Source organism: Tamandua tetradactyla, chromosome 15 (genome assembly GCF_023851605.1).
Source record: "Tamandua tetradactyla isolate mTamTet1 chromosome 15, mTamTet1.pri, whole genome shotgun sequence".
NCBI classification, from domain to species: domain Eukaryota; kingdom Metazoa; phylum Chordata; class Mammalia; order Pilosa; family Myrmecophagidae; genus Tamandua; species Tamandua tetradactyla.
The window spans coordinates 41,185,862-41,204,397 of NC_135341.1; the positions used below are offsets into that span (position 1 = coordinate 41,185,862).

At 42.9% G+C, this 18,536-nt stretch overlaps 1 protein-coding gene and 1 long non-coding RNA gene across 3 annotated transcripts in view; one reads left to right on the forward strand and one right to left on the reverse strand.

Annotated features, from left to right (window-relative positions):
* Nucleotides 1-18,536, reverse strand: part of LIMD1 (LIM domain containing 1) — an 88,542-nt gene that overhangs the window by 11,024 nt on the left and 58,982 nt on the right. For both annotated transcript variants that reach the window (XM_077129569.1, XM_077129570.1), the window contains exon 3: nt 4,998-5,065. In XM_077129569.1, coding sequence (XP_076985684.1) covers nt 4,998-5,065 — 68 coding nt within the window. The remainder of the gene's footprint in view (nt 1-4,997; nt 5,066-18,536) is intronic.
* LOC143657311 (uncharacterized) lies at nt 3,356-18,383 on the forward strand. The gene is made up of 3 exons (XR_013162798.1): nt 3,356-3,753; nt 3,855-3,960; nt 17,648-18,383. It is a non-coding gene; the product is annotated as an uncharacterized LOC143657311 (long non-coding RNA).

Genomic DNA, 18,536 nt, shown 5'->3' on the forward strand with positions numbered 1-18,536 from the left:
CTGAGGGTATAAGGGAACATGGAAAGGGCAGTAGAAGGTAGTTATAAAACATGACCAGTTACAGAAACAAGGACTATAATAGTTATGAATATTTCTTGTTTTGAGTATGCTTGTATATAAACATAAAGCAAATATCTTCATTTTTTCCCCTATCTTATCACTTTATCATGTGACAAGCTGTATTAACTTCTTTTCTCAGTATTTAAACTTCAATCAAGTTTAAGAGTGAATATTGATGGAGGTGGCCTAAGGGTACATGACTGAGGAATGGAAGAGGGAACTGTGGTGTGTACATACAATGGACTACTGAGTGGCTGCAAGAAAGAATGAAGTTGTGATGCCTGCATCAAGGTGACTGAACCTTGAGGACAGTATGTTGTTGAGTGACATAAGCCAAAAATGAAATGACAAATATTCTAACACCTCACTAATATGGACTAACTATAATGTGCGAACTCTGAGAATTGAATTCAAGAGCACAGGCTATCAGGTGCAGGCCTATTGTAAAGGGTCCTAAATTGAAAGCTCTTACAGCAGTCATATCTAGTCCAGAGTTGTAACTGTTATTTCTAAATTCTGAGGTGCTAAGCTGTGTGTATAACCTGGTCATTCCCTCAACTTTTGGGTATTTTGTGTAAAACCTGAGATTCAGAACTGGAGTTCTGCAGCTATCAAAGTCAACACTACCTAGCGAATTCTAATAACTGTAACTTTTCTTTAAATTGCAGAAATAAAAAAAATAAAAATAAAAAATTAAAAAAAATTAAAAAGTCAACACTACCCCAAGCAGCAACTGTTAAAAACACTGAAAAAGTGATCAGACTTCAACTGGAGATATGAATGAAGCTGATCTGGGTAGGACAAAGGTAAATCAGACTAAAGGATAAAGGAAGATACTGACTGTATTTTAAAACTTCAACTTCTGTGTCAGACCAAAGGAAAAGATGTTTATTTGGTGCAAAATTTATATTTTTGGTTGCACGCTATCGAATTTAAGTTGTATGGTCAGTTTATTCAAACACCGTAATTACAAGGGACCTTGACTAGAGAGTGAGATCTTCTTGGTTTGTACAGGTTGGTGTGATGCCCCCGTACATCCCAGAGTAATGTGAACAGAAGATTAAACAGTATTTGCAAAGTCCCCTTGAGGGACTGGGGAAAAGGTGCAAATATTAAACTTCCCCACCTGGGGAAGACTCGATATTCTCGGAAGCATTGGGGACTGCCAATTTGATGGGCCAGGCCCTCGATCTTGGGGCTAGCCTTTATGAAATTTCTTCCTGCAGAGGAGAGACCAAGCCTACTTCTGATTATGCCTAAGAGTCACCTCCAGAGAACTTCTTTTGTCACTCAGATGTGGACTCTTTCTCTCTCTAAGCGAAGTTGGCAGGTGAAGTCACTGCCCTCCCCTCAACGTGGAGCATGACTCCCAGGGCTGTAAAGCTCCCTGGCAATGTGGGACATAAACCCAGGGGTGAGCCTGGCCCCGGCAAAATGGGAGTAAGGAAGCCTTCTGGACCAAAAGGGGGAAGAGAAATGAAACAGAATAAAGTTTTAGTAGCTGAGAGATTTCAGAGAGTCAAGAGGTTATTCTTATGCAGTATATAGATACCCCTTTTCAGTTTTTGTTGTATTAGAGTAGCCAGAGGGAAATACTTGAAACTGTTGAACCATAATCCAATAGCCTATCACTGAAGATGACTGAATAACTACAGAGCTTTTAAGATGTGTGATTTCGTGTGATTGTGAAAACCTTGTGACTGGCACTTCCTTTATCCAGTGCATAGACAGATGAGTAAAGAAAAAAAAAGACAAAAAATAAATAAACAATAGTGGAGGATGGGGGAATGGGATGTTCTGGGTATTCTTTTTACTTTTATTCTCATTTTTATTTTTTAGAGTAATTAAAATGTTCAAAGATCGATTGTGATAACGAATGCACAGCTATATGATGATACTATGAACCACTGATTGTACACTTTGGATGATTATATGGTATGTGAGTGTGTATCTCAGTTAAAAAAAAAAAAAAAAAAAAGAGGGACTATTACCCAAGGACTTGCATCCTACTCCGGAGAAAGTGTATTTCCAGTTGTAAGCAGGACAGTTGAGTATTATTAGGCAAAAATATGTTATTGTTTTCGGTTAGAGAATAAGAATGGATTTAGGAGATGTGTATGGGTGCCAAGTTGACAAGGGGTAGACTGTGATAGTTAAGTTCATGTGTCAACTTGGCCAGGTTTTGAGGTCCAGTGGTTTGGTCAAGTGAGCACTGGCCTGACTGTTACTGTGAGGACATTTTGTGGATTTAAATCATCAGCTAAGTTGATCACATCCATGGCTGATTACATCTACAGTCAACTGAGAGATGGCCTTCAGCAATGAGACGTCTCATACATCCAGCTGTAGGCCCTAAAAGAAGAAGTTGATGATTTCAGCAGTTAGAGGAGAGAACTTCCATCTTTATTTCAGATGGCCAATTTCTACTGGGGAATTCACTGAAAACCTCATCAGTCTGCTCTACAGAATTTGAGTGTCTGCCCAAGACCACAGCTGTGTGAACCAAATCCTACAAAATATCTCATAAAATTTACATTAGATAGATAAATAGATACAGATGGATACCCTGTTGGTTCTGTTTCCTTAGAACTCTGACTGATGCAGGCCCTCACACTATGTTTACACAAGCCCTCCAGGAGATAGGGCACTTTAATTTTAACGGCCACTGCTCTAATCCTTAAAACAGTTTTGCAAAGTATGTATTTCCATCCCCATTTCTCAAATGGAAGCAAATAGAAGCTCAGAGAGGTTAGGTGACCTTCTCAAGGACACACAGGTTAAAAGGGGTCAAGTCAGGATTCAAATTCAAGTCTGGTTCTGCTCTCAACTCCAGTGCCTTTCATACTTAGCTTCAAAGAAACTTGAGAAATACTATGTACCTTATCTTACCATAACACAGGCAAAAAATACCCACAGCTGGAGTTTTGAAAAAAATGGGTAACTCTCTTCAGAAAACATACTAGGTACTACACACTGGAAGGTAATAAAAGCTTAGATGTTGCAAACAAGGGACAACATAATGGAAAGGGAGACGGATTAAAAAAAATAAATAGGGAAAATTTTCTGCAATTCTACACCACGTAGGTGTAGGTTTCTACTGTCCAGCATCTACTCCTTATTCCTGTGGAATTAATTCTCTTCATTTGGGATCCAACCTCCACAACCTCCATCTTGTGATCCCATGATTCCTGTGGGGCTGACCTCATGCCAGTTTCAAGGTGGGGCATGTGATTCACAGCAGCCAATCAGAGCATCCCATTCCTCTGGCAGCAATGATTTGTCCAGGGATGGGCATATGACCCAACAAGAGCCAATGAGATTTCAGGAGACTTCTGCTACGGCTTCTGAAAGCAAGACAGGCACTTTTCACTCCTCAGATCGGGAACTGAGAATACAAACTCTGGAGTGTTACCACTCTCTGGCCATCACACAGTGCCTGAGACCAAGGTTAACACTTTGGAAGGCAGAACCAAGAACTGAAGAGCTAATGACTCCTGTTGGCATTGCTGGAATGAATTTCCTTTTTGCTTCAGTGAGTTTGGGTTCAAGAGTTATAATGAATCAATTCTTTTCCGTGAAAACCAAATAAAACTTTCCTCCAAGGTGGGGAGGAGAGGGCACTGTACATCTGCAAAGAAGCTGGCCCATCACTGGGTCTCACATCTGGGAGATGGCAGACACTTACAGTAACAGGTTAGCTCAACTACCATTTCCCAAGCACCCCCCCCCCCCCACTTGGTGTATACTATGCTCTTAAGATGTAAAAGTGAAGAAGCATCTTCTGCCCACACTAGGAGTTGACAGTTAAGTGGAGGAGGAAGACCTGTAAGCGGCGCTGAAGCAGTGTGCTAACTGCTCTACCAGGGCAAGCCCCGGGCCAGGTGGCAGCACAGAGGAAAGGTATGTGATCATGGAAACAAGCAGGGACAAGGAGGGCTGTCCGAGTTATCTGGGCAAAGAAAGGGGTGGAGACATTCTAAGCAGGGGAAATGGCACAAGCAAAGGCATGAAGGACGTGAAATTACATGGGGTAGACAGAACATGGCAAGCCACAGAGAATGAGCAAGAGACACAAGGCTATAGAGGGAGTCAGATCTCAGAGTGCTCCCAAGCCTGTTTTTACCCCTGGAGATACTGGGGCCTAAGCAGGTCAGATCCACATTGTGTATGGCCTCCTCATGCAGGAGTGTGGGTGAGGCTGTTATGCTTGTCAGGTAGAGCCATGATGAAGTTGTCAGTTAAGTAGACACACGGAGAGCCCAGTGCACAAGGCTTGATGCTTGTCTGCATTCAGGGAGAGATGTGAAAGGAGGACAGGTACGGCATGAAGCCCAAGATTCTAGCATGGGGGGAGGGGCCTGGGAATAGAGGTCAATCTCAGAGATAAAGAAAATATGATGATGCTTTCTGCTTCAGACAAGTGGAGTGTGAGGGCTGGGGGACAGCCCGGGGACATGACTGGTGGGCAGCGAGATGTCAGTAGCTGGTTCTCAAATGTGCTGGGAGGGCTGGAGCTCAGATCTGGGAGTCACTGGTTACATGGAAGGACTTTCAATTCATGGGCAAGGCTGGATTCCAGGGAGAGCAGGCAGGATGAAAAAGGAAAAGGGCCCAGGGCCCAGTCCAGGGATGGGGAGAGGACACCAGGGTTTAAGAGATCAGTGGAAGAGGCAGAATTGGGGAAAGCAATGAGAAGACAGGTGAATGACCCTAGAAGTACAAAGCTCTACAGTTTGTCATTTGCCTCAGGAACCTGGCCTATCCCCCATGCACCTACGGAAAAAAAGCCAGGGCCCCTCTCAGGCAGTACAGCTTCCTAAGGCCACTGGCAAGCACAAGAGACCACCCTCTTCTTTCTGCTCGCAGCCTCTCTTCATCCTCTTTCCTTCTGAGTCTGGTCAGGGCTGGGGGCAAGGGAGGCATGGCTGCATACTCACCAGGAAGTCTTCCTCACAAAACACTTTGCCATTGACAAAATAAAAGGCTTTTCCCCTCAACTTCCGGCCTAAGGAAAAAACACAGACAGGGTAGAAAGGAAATGTTAGTGTGCAGTGAAAAGAGATGGAGAAGAATGGTGCTGGGGATTGAATCATGTTCCCCAGTAAAGGCATGTTCAGGTCCGAACCCCTGGTCCTGTGGTGTGAACCTATTTGGAAGCAGGACTTTTGAAGATGTTATTAGTTAAGGTGTAGACACACTGCACAAGGGGTTGCCCTAATCCCATATGGCTGAAGTCCTTTTAGGCAAAGGGAGTTGGACACAGAGAGAAGACACAGGGAGCAGCCACAAGCCAGCGGAACGCAGAAGAGAAAGGAGACGTTCAAGGGAAGCCCGTTCCAGGTCAGCAGGAGCAGGTTTATGGCAGTCTCTGGGTCAGCTACTCAGCAGCGCTCACAGACCTGAGAGCATTTCCAATGCCAGGGACAGAACACTCAACAGACTCCGTGGGATTTCCAAAAGCAATGGATTCTAAACATGGACAATATCAAAATATGAAAGCAAAATCACCAACATCACAAACATGAATGGTGCTCGAGACGCAGAGAAACCCACTAGGCAAATACTGACCGCCCTGCCTCGTGATGCCCCAAGTCAGGCAAAGCAGGGCGAGGCAGGTGGGAGAAGGAACAGCCATGAATATTCGTCTGATCTCAGAGAAGACCCTGACAGCACTACAGCGGAAAAAACCCATAAAATAAAAAGTTAATATAAAAAACTCCAGATGGACTAAAGACCTAAATGTGAAAAACAAAAACTATTAATAAGAAAATACAGACGACTATGTTTGTCTTTGGAAAAGTATTTCTTGGGTAAGACAAAGTGCACCTTATAAGGGTAAGGCTTGATCAGTGTGACATAAAAAAATTAAACTTTTGTACAACAAAGTTTAAAAGAAAAGACTGTTTAAAAGTCCAAAACTGCAGACAGGTCAAGTCCCCCTGCAGGAGGAGATGGAGAGACAGGGTCAGAGGATGAGGGCGTTGGTGCAGAAAACTCGGGAGAGAGGGGAAGCGGGAGGGCAGCTCCCGGCCCTGGCGAGGACGGCCGCAGACAGGGGGCCGGAAGGAGGCTGAGGTTAAGAAAGGAACAGCAGCGGCTCTCGGGCTGACCACCTGTCTTTGTGCCTCTGAACTGTACTTATCTGGACAGTCCCGCCCTTCTCCAGGGCCCAGGCAAGCCCTTCTTTGCTGTAGTGCCTGTTGCTGCCTGATCCACCGAGGTCTTGGTGTCTCCCTGAACCTCCTACAGTTTCCTGTAGAATTTTGTAATACTCTGAGTATATGCTACATCCCTTGAGGATAAAAATGCAATTTCATTTAGCTTCAGAATATAAGGGTTTGGCCATGTGCAATATTGTACAATAAATATGGAGCTGAAGGAGGGGGCAGGGGGAGGAAAGACAAGCCAAGGATCTGGAGATGACTACAAGACATTTAGCAAGGTATTAGTTTTTAGCAGGGTATCCATATCTAAAACATAAGAACACCAGCACATCAGTAAGAAAAAGACAAGTCATCCAGTGGGAAAAATGAGCAAGGGATAAGAGCGGAAGGTGCAGAGAAGAGAAAAGCTGTTAAAGCCTGGGCAGGAACCATTTCAAAATGTAGTCATCCCCACTAGCCATCAGGATAATGGAAATTTAAACCACAAAAAGATGCCATCTCATTCCCATTCCTCAGAGGGCAAGGAGACCGGAAGGACACAAACTGCCCACCCCTAGAGGCACTGCACAACCAGAAAAGAAACACAATTCACACTGTTTGCCCACAAATGAGGACCAGGTCCAGCCCCACTAGCAAAGGTCCCTTGTGTCTCTGCTCCCTTCTTGGAATTCCCACAGGATGACGGTTTCTGACACGAGGATCACATGCAAGGCCTACTGGGAGGGCCTCCACGCTGCAGCCCTAGATGTGGCCACTAGAGGGGGCGAGGAGGCCACGTGGCAACGGTACAGGCCCTCCCCCCAGCACGGGCTTCTGGCCCACCTGGGAACCAATCTGTTGTATTAATAGATTACTTCTGTCCTAAAAATCACAGAGGAAGATCATTAAATATGCAAAAACGTTTAACCCCTGTATTCTAAGAAACCCAAATTAAAACAAGTTTTTTCACTAATGACACCAAGTTTTTTTGGTTTTTTTTTTTTTTTGTAAGTTTGCAGTTGCCTGTCACTGCATATATCTGTAAGCTGCTGCTGCTGGGGGTGTAAAATGATAACTCTCACCAGAGGGGGTACTTTAAAATGCTTACTTTCGGACCCAGTGGTAGTGTCTGGAACTTAGTTTAGAGAGAGAATCAGAAATGTGGATAAATATTTACTTAGATCCCAAATGGCAGCCTTCGAAGAACAGTTGCACAAAGCAGGACACATCTAAATGATGGACTGTTATGTAGCCATTTAAAATAACAGTGTTTCAATGATATTGGAAAATGCTTATACTATAGAAGGATACCCACAATATATGGGTAACTGGAAAGAAAAAAAAAAAACAAGCTGAACAATAGTATTCTTAGTTCAATTCCATTTCAGTAATTTCCACAAACATACACACACCACTGGCATGCAAAAGGGGAAAAAAAAACAGGAAGATTGCACAGTGAAACTAACAATGGTTAGCAGTAGTAGATAGTATTACTGTGAAATTTCACTTACTATTCTATAAATTTCTTTTTAAAAATTTTCCAATACACTATTATGAAGCACTGGCAGGTTTTATTTTTAAAAATTTCACTTTGTACTTTATACAAGTCAACCTTTTAAAAATTTTTCTAATATTAGACAGTATTAAAATAAAATTTCACTTTTTACTTCATACATTTCAATATTAAATTTTCCTAGAATTACGTGCATTATAATGTGGAAAAACAAAATTTTTACATTTCTTAAAGAATACCCTTATTATAATGTGAGAAGTTAAAAAAAAAAAAAACCCAGATGTAAAAACCGTATATGCCATATGATCTAAATATATAAAGAAGAAATTCAAAGTAGAAAAAGAGTATAGAGGAAATCTGCCCAAGAGTTACAGTGCATCTCAGTGGACACAGATGGAGGGGGTGGTGGTTTGTTTGCTTCTTTATATTTTCCTACATTTCCACAAACTTTTAATGATGAGCAGGTATTAGTTTGATCATCATTTAAAAAACTGCCCCGTTGGCAAACCCTCCTGCCTCCAGCTCTCAAAGCTGGAATCCCACGTGTACACAACAGTAGCCAAGGACTCAGTAGCTGCATCTGCTACACCTTTATTCCAAGAAAAACAATTAACTCCCCTACAGACCCCTGAGGACGGGGCCTCAGTCTGCCCTGGAAGACTCAAACTCCAGTTTTCACTTCAGTTTAAAAGGCCACCTGAGTTTAAAATCCAGATCCCACACTCAAACCTATTAGTCTGTATTTTGTTAGAATGAGAGGGAAAAATTGACATCTACTGAGTGCCTTCCATGTCTCAGGTACTATATTTGGAGCATTTGTAAATAAAATAAAATTGAAAAGCACTGCTACATGTCAGTACATCATCAGCCACCTCCCCACCCCACCCCACCCCACCCCATCCCTGTACTGCCACATGATTTTATAGAGAAGTCCACAAAGTCATTCCCTGTCACCTACTCTAGGTTTCAGTGAACATGGAAAGGGCTCACCAAAGAGTTAGGAAGAAATAAAATATTTTATATGTCAATATCATGGAACAGTCCAAGGATATGGGAATTGATTATTCTTGGGACTTACAGGAAATGATGCCCTAAGATGGCTTCCAATTTTCTGGGTTTCCCTTTCTCTTCATGCAAACACACTACTTGGGAGTTAAATGTTATCATCTCCGGGAGGAAATGAGGCTCGGGGAGCCTAACCCAGGCAGTAGGTGCATAGGATGGGAACCCAGGTTTGTCTGACTCTGCAGTACACACTTGTTCCACTGGGTTGTGGGGCCTCCAAGCACTATTAAACGCTTGCTGAATACACACCTATGTGTGGGATCCAGTTTCTCTCTTCCTACTTGGAGAAAGAGAACTGTTACTTTTTAAGGCACTTTCTATAGAATAGGCACTCTACTTACATTAAATCTCAATTGTCATGACAATTGTGATGACACAAATTTGGATACAATTTGACTGTTGACTGGCTCCCATCTTCCAAACAGACATAGGTCAAAATTTGTGTCTTCTATGATTGTATAATGATATAGCTTTCACAATGTGACTGTGTGATTGTGAAAACCTTGTGTCTGATTGCTCCTTTTATCTACCTTATCAACAGACGAGTAAAACATACAGCATAAAAAAAAATAATAGGGGGAACAAATGTTAAAATGAATTTAGTAGATTGAAAAGGTAGTGATCAATGAAAGGGAGGGGTAAGGGGTATAGTATGTATGAATTTTTTTTGTTGTCTTTTTATTTCTTGGTCAGAATTGATGCAAATGTTCTAAGAAATGATCATGATGATGAATATGCAACTATGTGATGATATTGTGAATTATTGATTATATATGTAGAACGGAATGATCATATATATATATTTTTTTAATTTAAAAATTAATTTTAAAAAATATGCCTAGGGTGGGTCACGTTGGCTCAGTGGCAGAGTTCTCGCCTGCCATGCCGGAGACCCGGGTTTGATTCCTGGTGCCTGCTCATGCGAAAGAAAAAAAAAATTGTATCTTCTTTGGAGAAGAGGGATGGGCATCGAGGAGGGAGTGAGGCAAAGCAGGAAAACAGCAAAAATGCCTCCTATTGAAAAGTAAGGGGATAGAGAGAACGTATTCATCAGGTTGATTCTTTTCAGATCTGGCCAATGAAATAGACACCCAACTAACCTGGAAATTCCTATAATCACTGCCGCTGTAATGCATGTTCCAATCACGTACAGGATCCAGAATCGTCTTCGTTGACATCTAAGTTGGAACAGCCAACTCCCAGCAGGTAGCAGCAAACCACAACCAGGGCCAGGAAGATGGGGACACCACAACCCCACGCTCAGTTGAGGCCGAGGGTGGCTTGGTCGTGGAATGAATCTTGTAATGATGTGAATCTGCACTTGAGGCAGTTGAATCTCACTTACAACACTGTGGTGGAGTTTTGATACATCTTTATTTTATAGATGGGGAGACAGAAGCTGAGGAGGCCAGGCAAACTTGTCTATGTGGCTAACAGTAATAAGAGCTGAGATTAAAACCCAAACATCTCAGGTCCAGAGTCAGCATACTTTCCACCATACTATTCGGTCTTCCTCTCTGTATCAGTTCCAAAAGGAAGATCTCTAAGACCAGGGGGAATAGAGTGGATTTCTCGGTCTTCCCAAACCTTCCCCCACTCTACCACCTTCAGTGGGGATCAATTTCCTCATCCTCATTCACTTCTTCACCTACGTGGATGACCGCTGGGAAGTAGCTGCAGCCCTGGCAGAGCTCACCCAGAGGACAGAATGGAATGAACACCTACAAATTAGGTTCCTGCATCAGCAAGCACAGATTGCTGGGCCCCATCCCCAGTTTCTGATTTAGAAGGTCTGGGATGGGGTTTGGTATTTTCATTTCTGATAAATTCCCAGATGGTACTGGTGGTGCCAGTGCAGGGAATGCACTTTGCGTAAGGCTCTGCCTTAGGCTTGTCTCTGACCAGCATTTCCACTCCATACCGCTCATCTTGGTCAAACAAAAGTGCCGAGACTTTAGCCATCCCTGCACAATTAGCATCAGATGTAAAACTGTTGGTGGGGGAGGGGAGCATTAATGTTCTATCCTTTAAATCCCGGTTTTGGAACTGTCCTGCTTCTAGCAGAAGAATCCCCCCACCAGGGAATAGCTGCTGGTGTGTACACTAATACACCAAACAGTTTTCCCAGGGCAGAAATGTGTCTTACAAAGTTATTAGAACACTGGAGTCAAAGTCACTTTTTACTTGCCTCCTACAACAGTTTATAAAATATTGACTAATAAGGGCACATACTGACTCATGGAAAATCCACACCAAAGAGACACTCCGCATATGGAGTGTAGAGAATGAATATTTTATTCGCCTTCAGGGGACCTTCAGTTGAAATGAGAAAAATGCATGTGCTAAAATTTAAAGCCTGTGTAGCTTGATGAAGAAGCAGCAACTGAGGGTGTCACAGAGAGAGGTCAGCCATTTAATCTGACAAATCTAAATTTTCAATACTCCAATGCCAATGCTCATTCTGTCTGGAAATAGAAATGACTTATACTCTATTTTGGAAAAGTAATTGGCCCTTAGATGCTATGACTGGACCACAAATTACAGTTCCAAGATATCTCCCTGAAAAGTAAAATATACAAGGTTTTCCCGACAATGAGAGCAGTTTCAGAGAAAAGGAAGGGAAAAAAGCGGCCATCATTTAGACTATGTTTTCTGGTGCTGTTCCCATCAGTAACTTCATTCCACCCATGCTGGCCGCGGTGCCCACTGGCAACATGCAGCTATTTATATGTAAATTTAAATTAAATAAAATTAAATGGCATTAAAGATTCAGTGCCTCAGTCACACTAGCTGCATTTCAAGTACCTGTGAGTCACCTATCGTGGGAGACCCACCTACCAGTACTGGACCGTGCAGCAACAGAACACTGGAATTATGGCAAAAAAGTTCCACCTCTTCTACTTCTTCAAACAGCTTTTTCCAGAATAGGCTATTTTAAAAAGTATTACTGGGTGATGCAGCAGCGGTGGCTCAGTGGCAGAGTTCTCACTTGCCATGCCAGAGACCCGGGCCCGATTCCCAGAACCTACCCATGCCAAAAAAAAGAGGATTATTAATAACAAAACAACAGAAAGAAACTACTCAAATTGGCCCAGCTCAAATAAAAGAAGTCTGGTGGGGCGGGGGGGTTGGCAAGGGTCGTTCAGTGGTAAAATTCTCGCCTGCCATGTGGAAGACCTGGTTCGATTCCTGGTCCATGTGCTTCCCCCAAAACAAACAAGGAAAACAAGCAAACAAACAAAAATTCAACAAATGGTGCTGCAATAACAGGATACTCACATGGAAAAATAATAAAATGTGACCCTACCATACAGCATACTAAATTAATTAATTAATTAAAAAGTCCAGGTTCATGCAGCCTCGGTGAGCCCCCAGGGCCATCCATGCCCACCTGAGCAATCCCCAGCCCTCTGTGTGCTGCTCCCGAGGGGCCAGGCAGAAAGGCAGGAAGTGGGAAAGTGCTCAGCCCGGGTTCTCCTTGGCTTGCCACTTCCCAGACATGAGACCTTGGCCCATCCCCTAACACCTCCAGGTAACTGGGAAAGAGTTGTGCAGGGGACAAAATCAGGGATTGCGGTGAGGAAGCGAGCACAGTGCCACCCGAAACCAGGCAGCTGGCGGGAATCACTTCACCAGCACCCTTCAGTGTCTTCAGTTTCTGCAACCGAAACCGCCCTGAGCTAAAAATCATATCCGTTTCCAGCTCCACCTCCCACACCATCTCCTATCTCTCAAATCCTCCAGGCCACTACTTCCTTTTCAATTTATCAGTACTAAAAGGCCAGGTTTGTGGGGCTTTGTTTTTAATTTCCATCTGACTTATTTTCTTGTAAAAGAGAATAAAAAATTAGTAGAAAAAAGAAACATAAAATCCAAGCCCGGACTGTAGTTGTTAGCCAATTCAACTGACACAAAGTTACTCTGTCAAACTGTTAACGGAAATTACAAACCACTCTGAATTTCCGTGCTTATCTCATCTTGGACCAGTAATGGTCTGAGGACACTTCGAGCAGCACCAACCCACACTCCAAATCTCTTCATGCTTGCTACTGCTACTCCCAAGGCTTTTCTTCTTACAGTTCCGCAACTCCACTCTCTTTTGCTTCCCATTCCCTCTACGCCATTATCATCTGGGTGCGAGAAGAGAAAACCCGGGAGACCTGGAGCGAGTCCCCTTCAAGTATACTGCAGAATTCCGATCGGTACATACATACGTGTCGGAAAACCAGCCAAGGGGGACAAAACGTCAGGAAGGAGTCCAGTGACAGCTGCCTGGTGCTCACACAGGGCTGGACACGGTGCCTATTCCCACCAGCGAGACTGGGGAAACTCAAGGTTTACAAGCTATTGAGTAAAATACTCAAGACGGTTTTGCTCTGGGAGTGAGGAATAATTAGACTTAGACTGAGCTCTGCTCTGAACTTGCCTATCAAATCGTAAAAGCAAGACTGGAAAGGATCACCTTTTCCAAATAACTGCATCCCAGAACAAAGCTCGAAAAGAATAAAGGAACACAAATATATAAAGGACTCCATAAGGTAAAATTCACAATATCTGGCATTCAATTAAAAATTATCAGGCATGTAAAGAGGTAGGAAAGCATGGCCCGTAATGAAGAAAGCAATCAATCTATGGAAATCCACCCAGATCTGACACAGATGTTAGAATTAGCAGAGAAGGACATAAAAGACTGTTACTGTGTTCCACATGTCCAAAAAGCTAACAGTGAAATGGAAGATATAAAAAGACCCAAATTGAACTTCTAAAAATAAAACCCAAAATGTCTGAGATGAAAAGTACACTAGATTGGGTTAATCATCAATTACACATCACTGGAAAAAAGCAAAAGTGAATTTAAAGGTATAGCAATAGAAACTATTAAAAATGAAACAAAGAAAAAGAACTTTTAAAAAACAATAAAAAGAGGTGTGGAGCTACTTCAGAATGCCGACCAGCAGGGTAAATGGGAGTCACTGAAGGAAAGGAGAGACAGTACAGCAGAAAAAAATTAGGTAATTTTTCCCTCTCATGTGTATTTCTTTGCAATATGACTATATTGCTTTTGAAATGTACAAAGTAGTAAAAATTAGAAATGTCACCGATCATTTCTTATTAGTAAGTGAACTCTGGTTAGAAAACATTCAGGAAATGGACACTTACCTGCACTGTGCAGTACTAGCAGCCACTAGCCACATGAGGCTATTTAAATTCTAATTAACTGAAATGAAATAAAATTAATAACTCAGTTCCTAAGTCATATTAGCCACATTTCATGTGCTCAATAACTACATGTGGCCAGTAGCTGCTGTACTAGACCAGGCAGGTCTATGGTTCAGGAAAAAGGCCAGAGAGATGGGGGTCCAGATGAAGGTATAGAAGTGTGAGTGGTGAGGCCAACTGCCCAGCCACAGACCAGCACCCAGCCGGCTGCATCAGTACCCCTGGGATGCCTGGGGCTCGTTCCAATAGACCTGGCAAGCCAGGATCTCTGCAGTAGAATCTGCCTACTAACAGGCACCTCATGGGTGGGATAGAAAGGATGAGGACCACTGACTGGGGGTAAGAACACAGGCTACGAGGACACCTGGGCCTGAGTTTGAATCTCAGATCCCCCACTCACCAGCCGGACGACTGCCCTGAGACTCTGCTTAGTGTTATGGTGGGAAGGATGGAAGGAGGGTCGTGAGAAGAGTGCTGGTACACAGCACATACTCCATAAATGAGCATCTCATATCACCAAGTGTTAAGAGGCATGGAAGTGCCCCTGGAAACCATAGGAGCAAGTGAAACTCTCAGTGAAAGGAAAAAAAGAGAAAGACTAGGGAGGGAAGGGGAAGTAAAAGAGAAGGAATATGAAGGGCGCCAGAGTTAGGGGACAGAAATTTAAGAGAACATTTGGGAGAGAGAAGAGATAACTCTTGTGAGATGAAAGAGCTAAGGAGACCCAAGTAGTGTCTGCGATGACAGAATAAAGTTTAGCCCTCTGAAATCCAGGGTTCCGGCTCTGCACTGAGGCCCCTTAGCACACACAACTTCGTGCAAATTAGGGCGTAGTGTACCTGGTACATCAGAGCGCTCTTCATTCTCCTCTGAATTGAGGAGACAGGTGGCATGTCGGGCATCACCAGATATCACCCTTGGTCTAGGATGACCAGTGGAAAAAAGGCAGATTTCTATCCAAAAGCCCTTTTGGTAAGGAATCCCTGTTTGGTAGTATAGACATGGCTATAACCAATGCAGGTGACACCGGAATTACCCCTACAGCACAGTTCACAAAACCCAGACTCTCTTAATGTCACAGGCACAGAGAAGGCAATGTTCTCCCACTGCCAGGAATGTCATGGCCTCTGACTGGATCAACTAACTTTGACTGATCTGGAAAACCACGTCTGGCCCCTAATCAAGTGCACCAAGCTAAAGATGGGTACGCTGTACCCAAGAGCCCCTTTGACAACACACTACATCAGTCACCCCTGTGTTCTCTTCTGATCTGCACAGCCCTTTGCCCAGATCCAGTCTATCTGGGTTCTTTCCTCATCAAACCCTTGCCCACTGATTTCCTTTGGTCTCTGTCCACTCTTCTTTTCTTACACTCTAGGTCTTTCTCCTGAGGTCCCCTGACTCATTCAGCTTACACATAAATGCAGAATATGATGAGAAATACTGGGATGACTAAATGGCTCAGAAATTTAGGCATCAGGGACCTAAAGAACGCCTTCATCCATTTCTGTCCGATGGGGCATCTCCTGGTTGAAATTCTACCTCCAGAACGCTCTCCTGCACTTAAAGGATGTATCCAAACACCCAAGACCCCCCTCAATTCACTGTTGTCACGCAGTCAGCCCTCAGGCAGCAGCTGAACCCAAGAAGTCAAGGCAAGCTCCCATGCACAGAGCATGGAAGAGCCCAGTTCCCTTCTTGTGCATATATTTCATCAAAGCAAAGGTCATTTAATACAGTGGCTATGGGCAAGCGTTGTGCATCCACATGGTCCTAGGTTTAAGTGCCAACTCTGCTACTTCACAGCGATGTAACCACAAGCAAACTAAACTCTCAAAGCCTCTGTATGCTCATCTGTAAAATGAGGATGATGATAATGCTGAACTAACTGGATTGCTCTAAAGATTTAGTGAGCTACTGCAGGCAGAGGGCTTAGCAGGGTGACAGGCCCTCTGTGGGTCCCAGAGAAGTTTACTTATAAAATCATCTCTTTTTTTTTTCATATTTTTACTGAGATATCTTCATGCGTCACACAGTCCAAAATATACAATCAGTGGTTCACAATATCATCACATTGTTGTGCATTCATCACCATGATCATTTTTAGAACATGTGCATCACTCCAGAGAAATAAGAAAAAAGAAAAAACCCATACATCCCATACCTCTTACCTCTCCCTTTCTTTGACCACTAACCACTAGTATTGCAATCTACCCATGATAAAATCATCTTAAATGACTGTTTTAAGGAAGCAGGCCCACCGTGCTTCCTTAATTCAGGCTCAAAACTAATTCCAAGCCTGCGAGCATTTTCAAAGGCTGAGTTGAGGAAGCTGTTTGCAGAGTCAAAGAAAAAAGTAATATGATTTCAGAAGTCGTGCTTAGATAAGAACCCTCCCAGACTTCAGATATGGGCTCACTGATAGTCGAAGTACCCATTACTTATTTATCCTCTAATAATCTCTGTCCTACAATGCTGGGCTTAGTTCTAGTGGTTTTATTTACTTGAAGGAAATGCAATGGCATTTTTTTAGTGCTCTTGATGCAGTCTTTTAACGAATTCAGGCAAACTTTCCCCTAATTGGGTCTAAATGGCAGATTTCACTATAAAATCCATTCATGATCTTTAACAAGCTGGGATATTTAGTTCTTGAAAGGTAAGATCCACAGTGGCTTATATTCTTAGTTCTTTTTCTCCCCTAAGGTATGATTAGCAGATCACAACACGTTCCTTCCATCCAGGAAAATAAACACTAGATGACATTCCTGAAATAATCTTTTCTAGCTTTGACTTGCATACCCCAGCACTGACCCCTGGGACCAGTCTGAGCCTGCTGCAGCCTCCCCTGAGCTCAGGTCTGCACCTGCACATAATTCCCAACAGCCTCGAGACTGGCTGCCTCCCCAACTCCCACCCCAAGACATAGGCACCCTCCTGTTCTTAGGGACATTTCCAAATCATACAGCTGTAAACATAACAGGAGCCATGAGAAGTGACAGCAAACAGGTTTCACCTTGCAAAACTCCAGGATGGAATGTGCTCAGTCTTTACAAAATGAGCAAAATCATACTTTTTGAACCAAAAACTGCCTGGAGTGAGGATATAACAGCTTTGCCTTCTTTTTAAAAATTTCTTTTTAATTTAATGTATTTTCAGATTGGTCATATCAAAAAATTACAAATATAAAAGCTGTGAATGCAAAATAATTCCTAAGATAATGAAGATAAATGGGTGTGTTGCAAGCTAAAATTCGCTATATTTGATTCTTCTGAACATTAAATATTTTAAAGTTTCATAAATTAGGTTTTATGACAACATAACATTGTTTTACATGTATCATGTGAAATAATGTTTAAGAAGAATGAAATTTCCAAGATCATAAAAAATGTTTTTTATAAGTTCTATAAGTACTCCACCTCCCAATTTGATGTGGCATCTGGACATCAAGGATATGTAAATAAACATGAAGTTTCAGAGAGGTTAAATGCTAATATTCTTCAAAAATATCCTAAGTGATCAGATAAGGCTTCCTCCTCTTAGGTTTCTAAGGAAAATACTGTAACATTTCTTGCTATTGAAATAGGGATAATGTTTTCAAACTATTCACCTGACATATCCTTGATCTCCTGAAACTCATATTCTCCAGGAAGCTGAGCACTGAGAATCAACTGTCCTGCCGTGGACCAGTTCTGGCAAAGGGCAAAGTCCTCCTGCCTTAAGAACGCACACACCTGGCATTGGATGGACACCACAGCCAGCCCTCACATGTGCAGGGCCCACCAGAACCAAGATGGGGTAAGTCAGCCTGGGGACCACTGGTTCTAGAGTTTGTGGAGAGGCCTGGGCAAGAGCCTTGCCGGTCTTGGACTTCGAGGAGATGGCCAGTAGGGTGGTCAGTGACATCTCCACCGAGGTGAGGGAAGAACCACACAACCTGTCTTTGGACAAGCTGAGCTGTCCTAAGGAGGACATATATGCTTTCCCGACACCCTGACAAGAAATACCTTCATTTGGCCTGGTTAAGTGCCCCAGCTCCACTCGTTATTAGGGGTATGGGAACATGTAAGATGTAGACCAGTTACAGACAGAATCAATGATTTTTGCACATCCAAGATGAAGTTTTTCACTTCACCTCACTATTATTTAGTCAAATAGAATGGCAATTCCATGAAGGTAAGGATTTTTGTCTGTTTTGTTCGTGCTGTATATCCTCAGCATCTAGAACACTCTCTGGCACACAGCTGGTGCTTACAAAGTTGGTATTTGTGGAACACACCAAGGAACGAGAATCCAATTCAAATCAATGCGCATGGATTACACTACTGCTATATTGTTGGGCCACAGCAGTTAAAATTCCACAATTTTTAGAACTTGACTTATGTGGAGAGAAAAAAAAAAATCTCAAATTTCCAGCTCTTTAGAAAGGAAATTTAAAAAGGTCTGGGACTAGGGAATCAGAATTCAATAACAGGATTTCTCAACTGAACTGAAGACAGGCAGTAGATGGCATGAGTCAAATGCCTCCTTAGCAGATA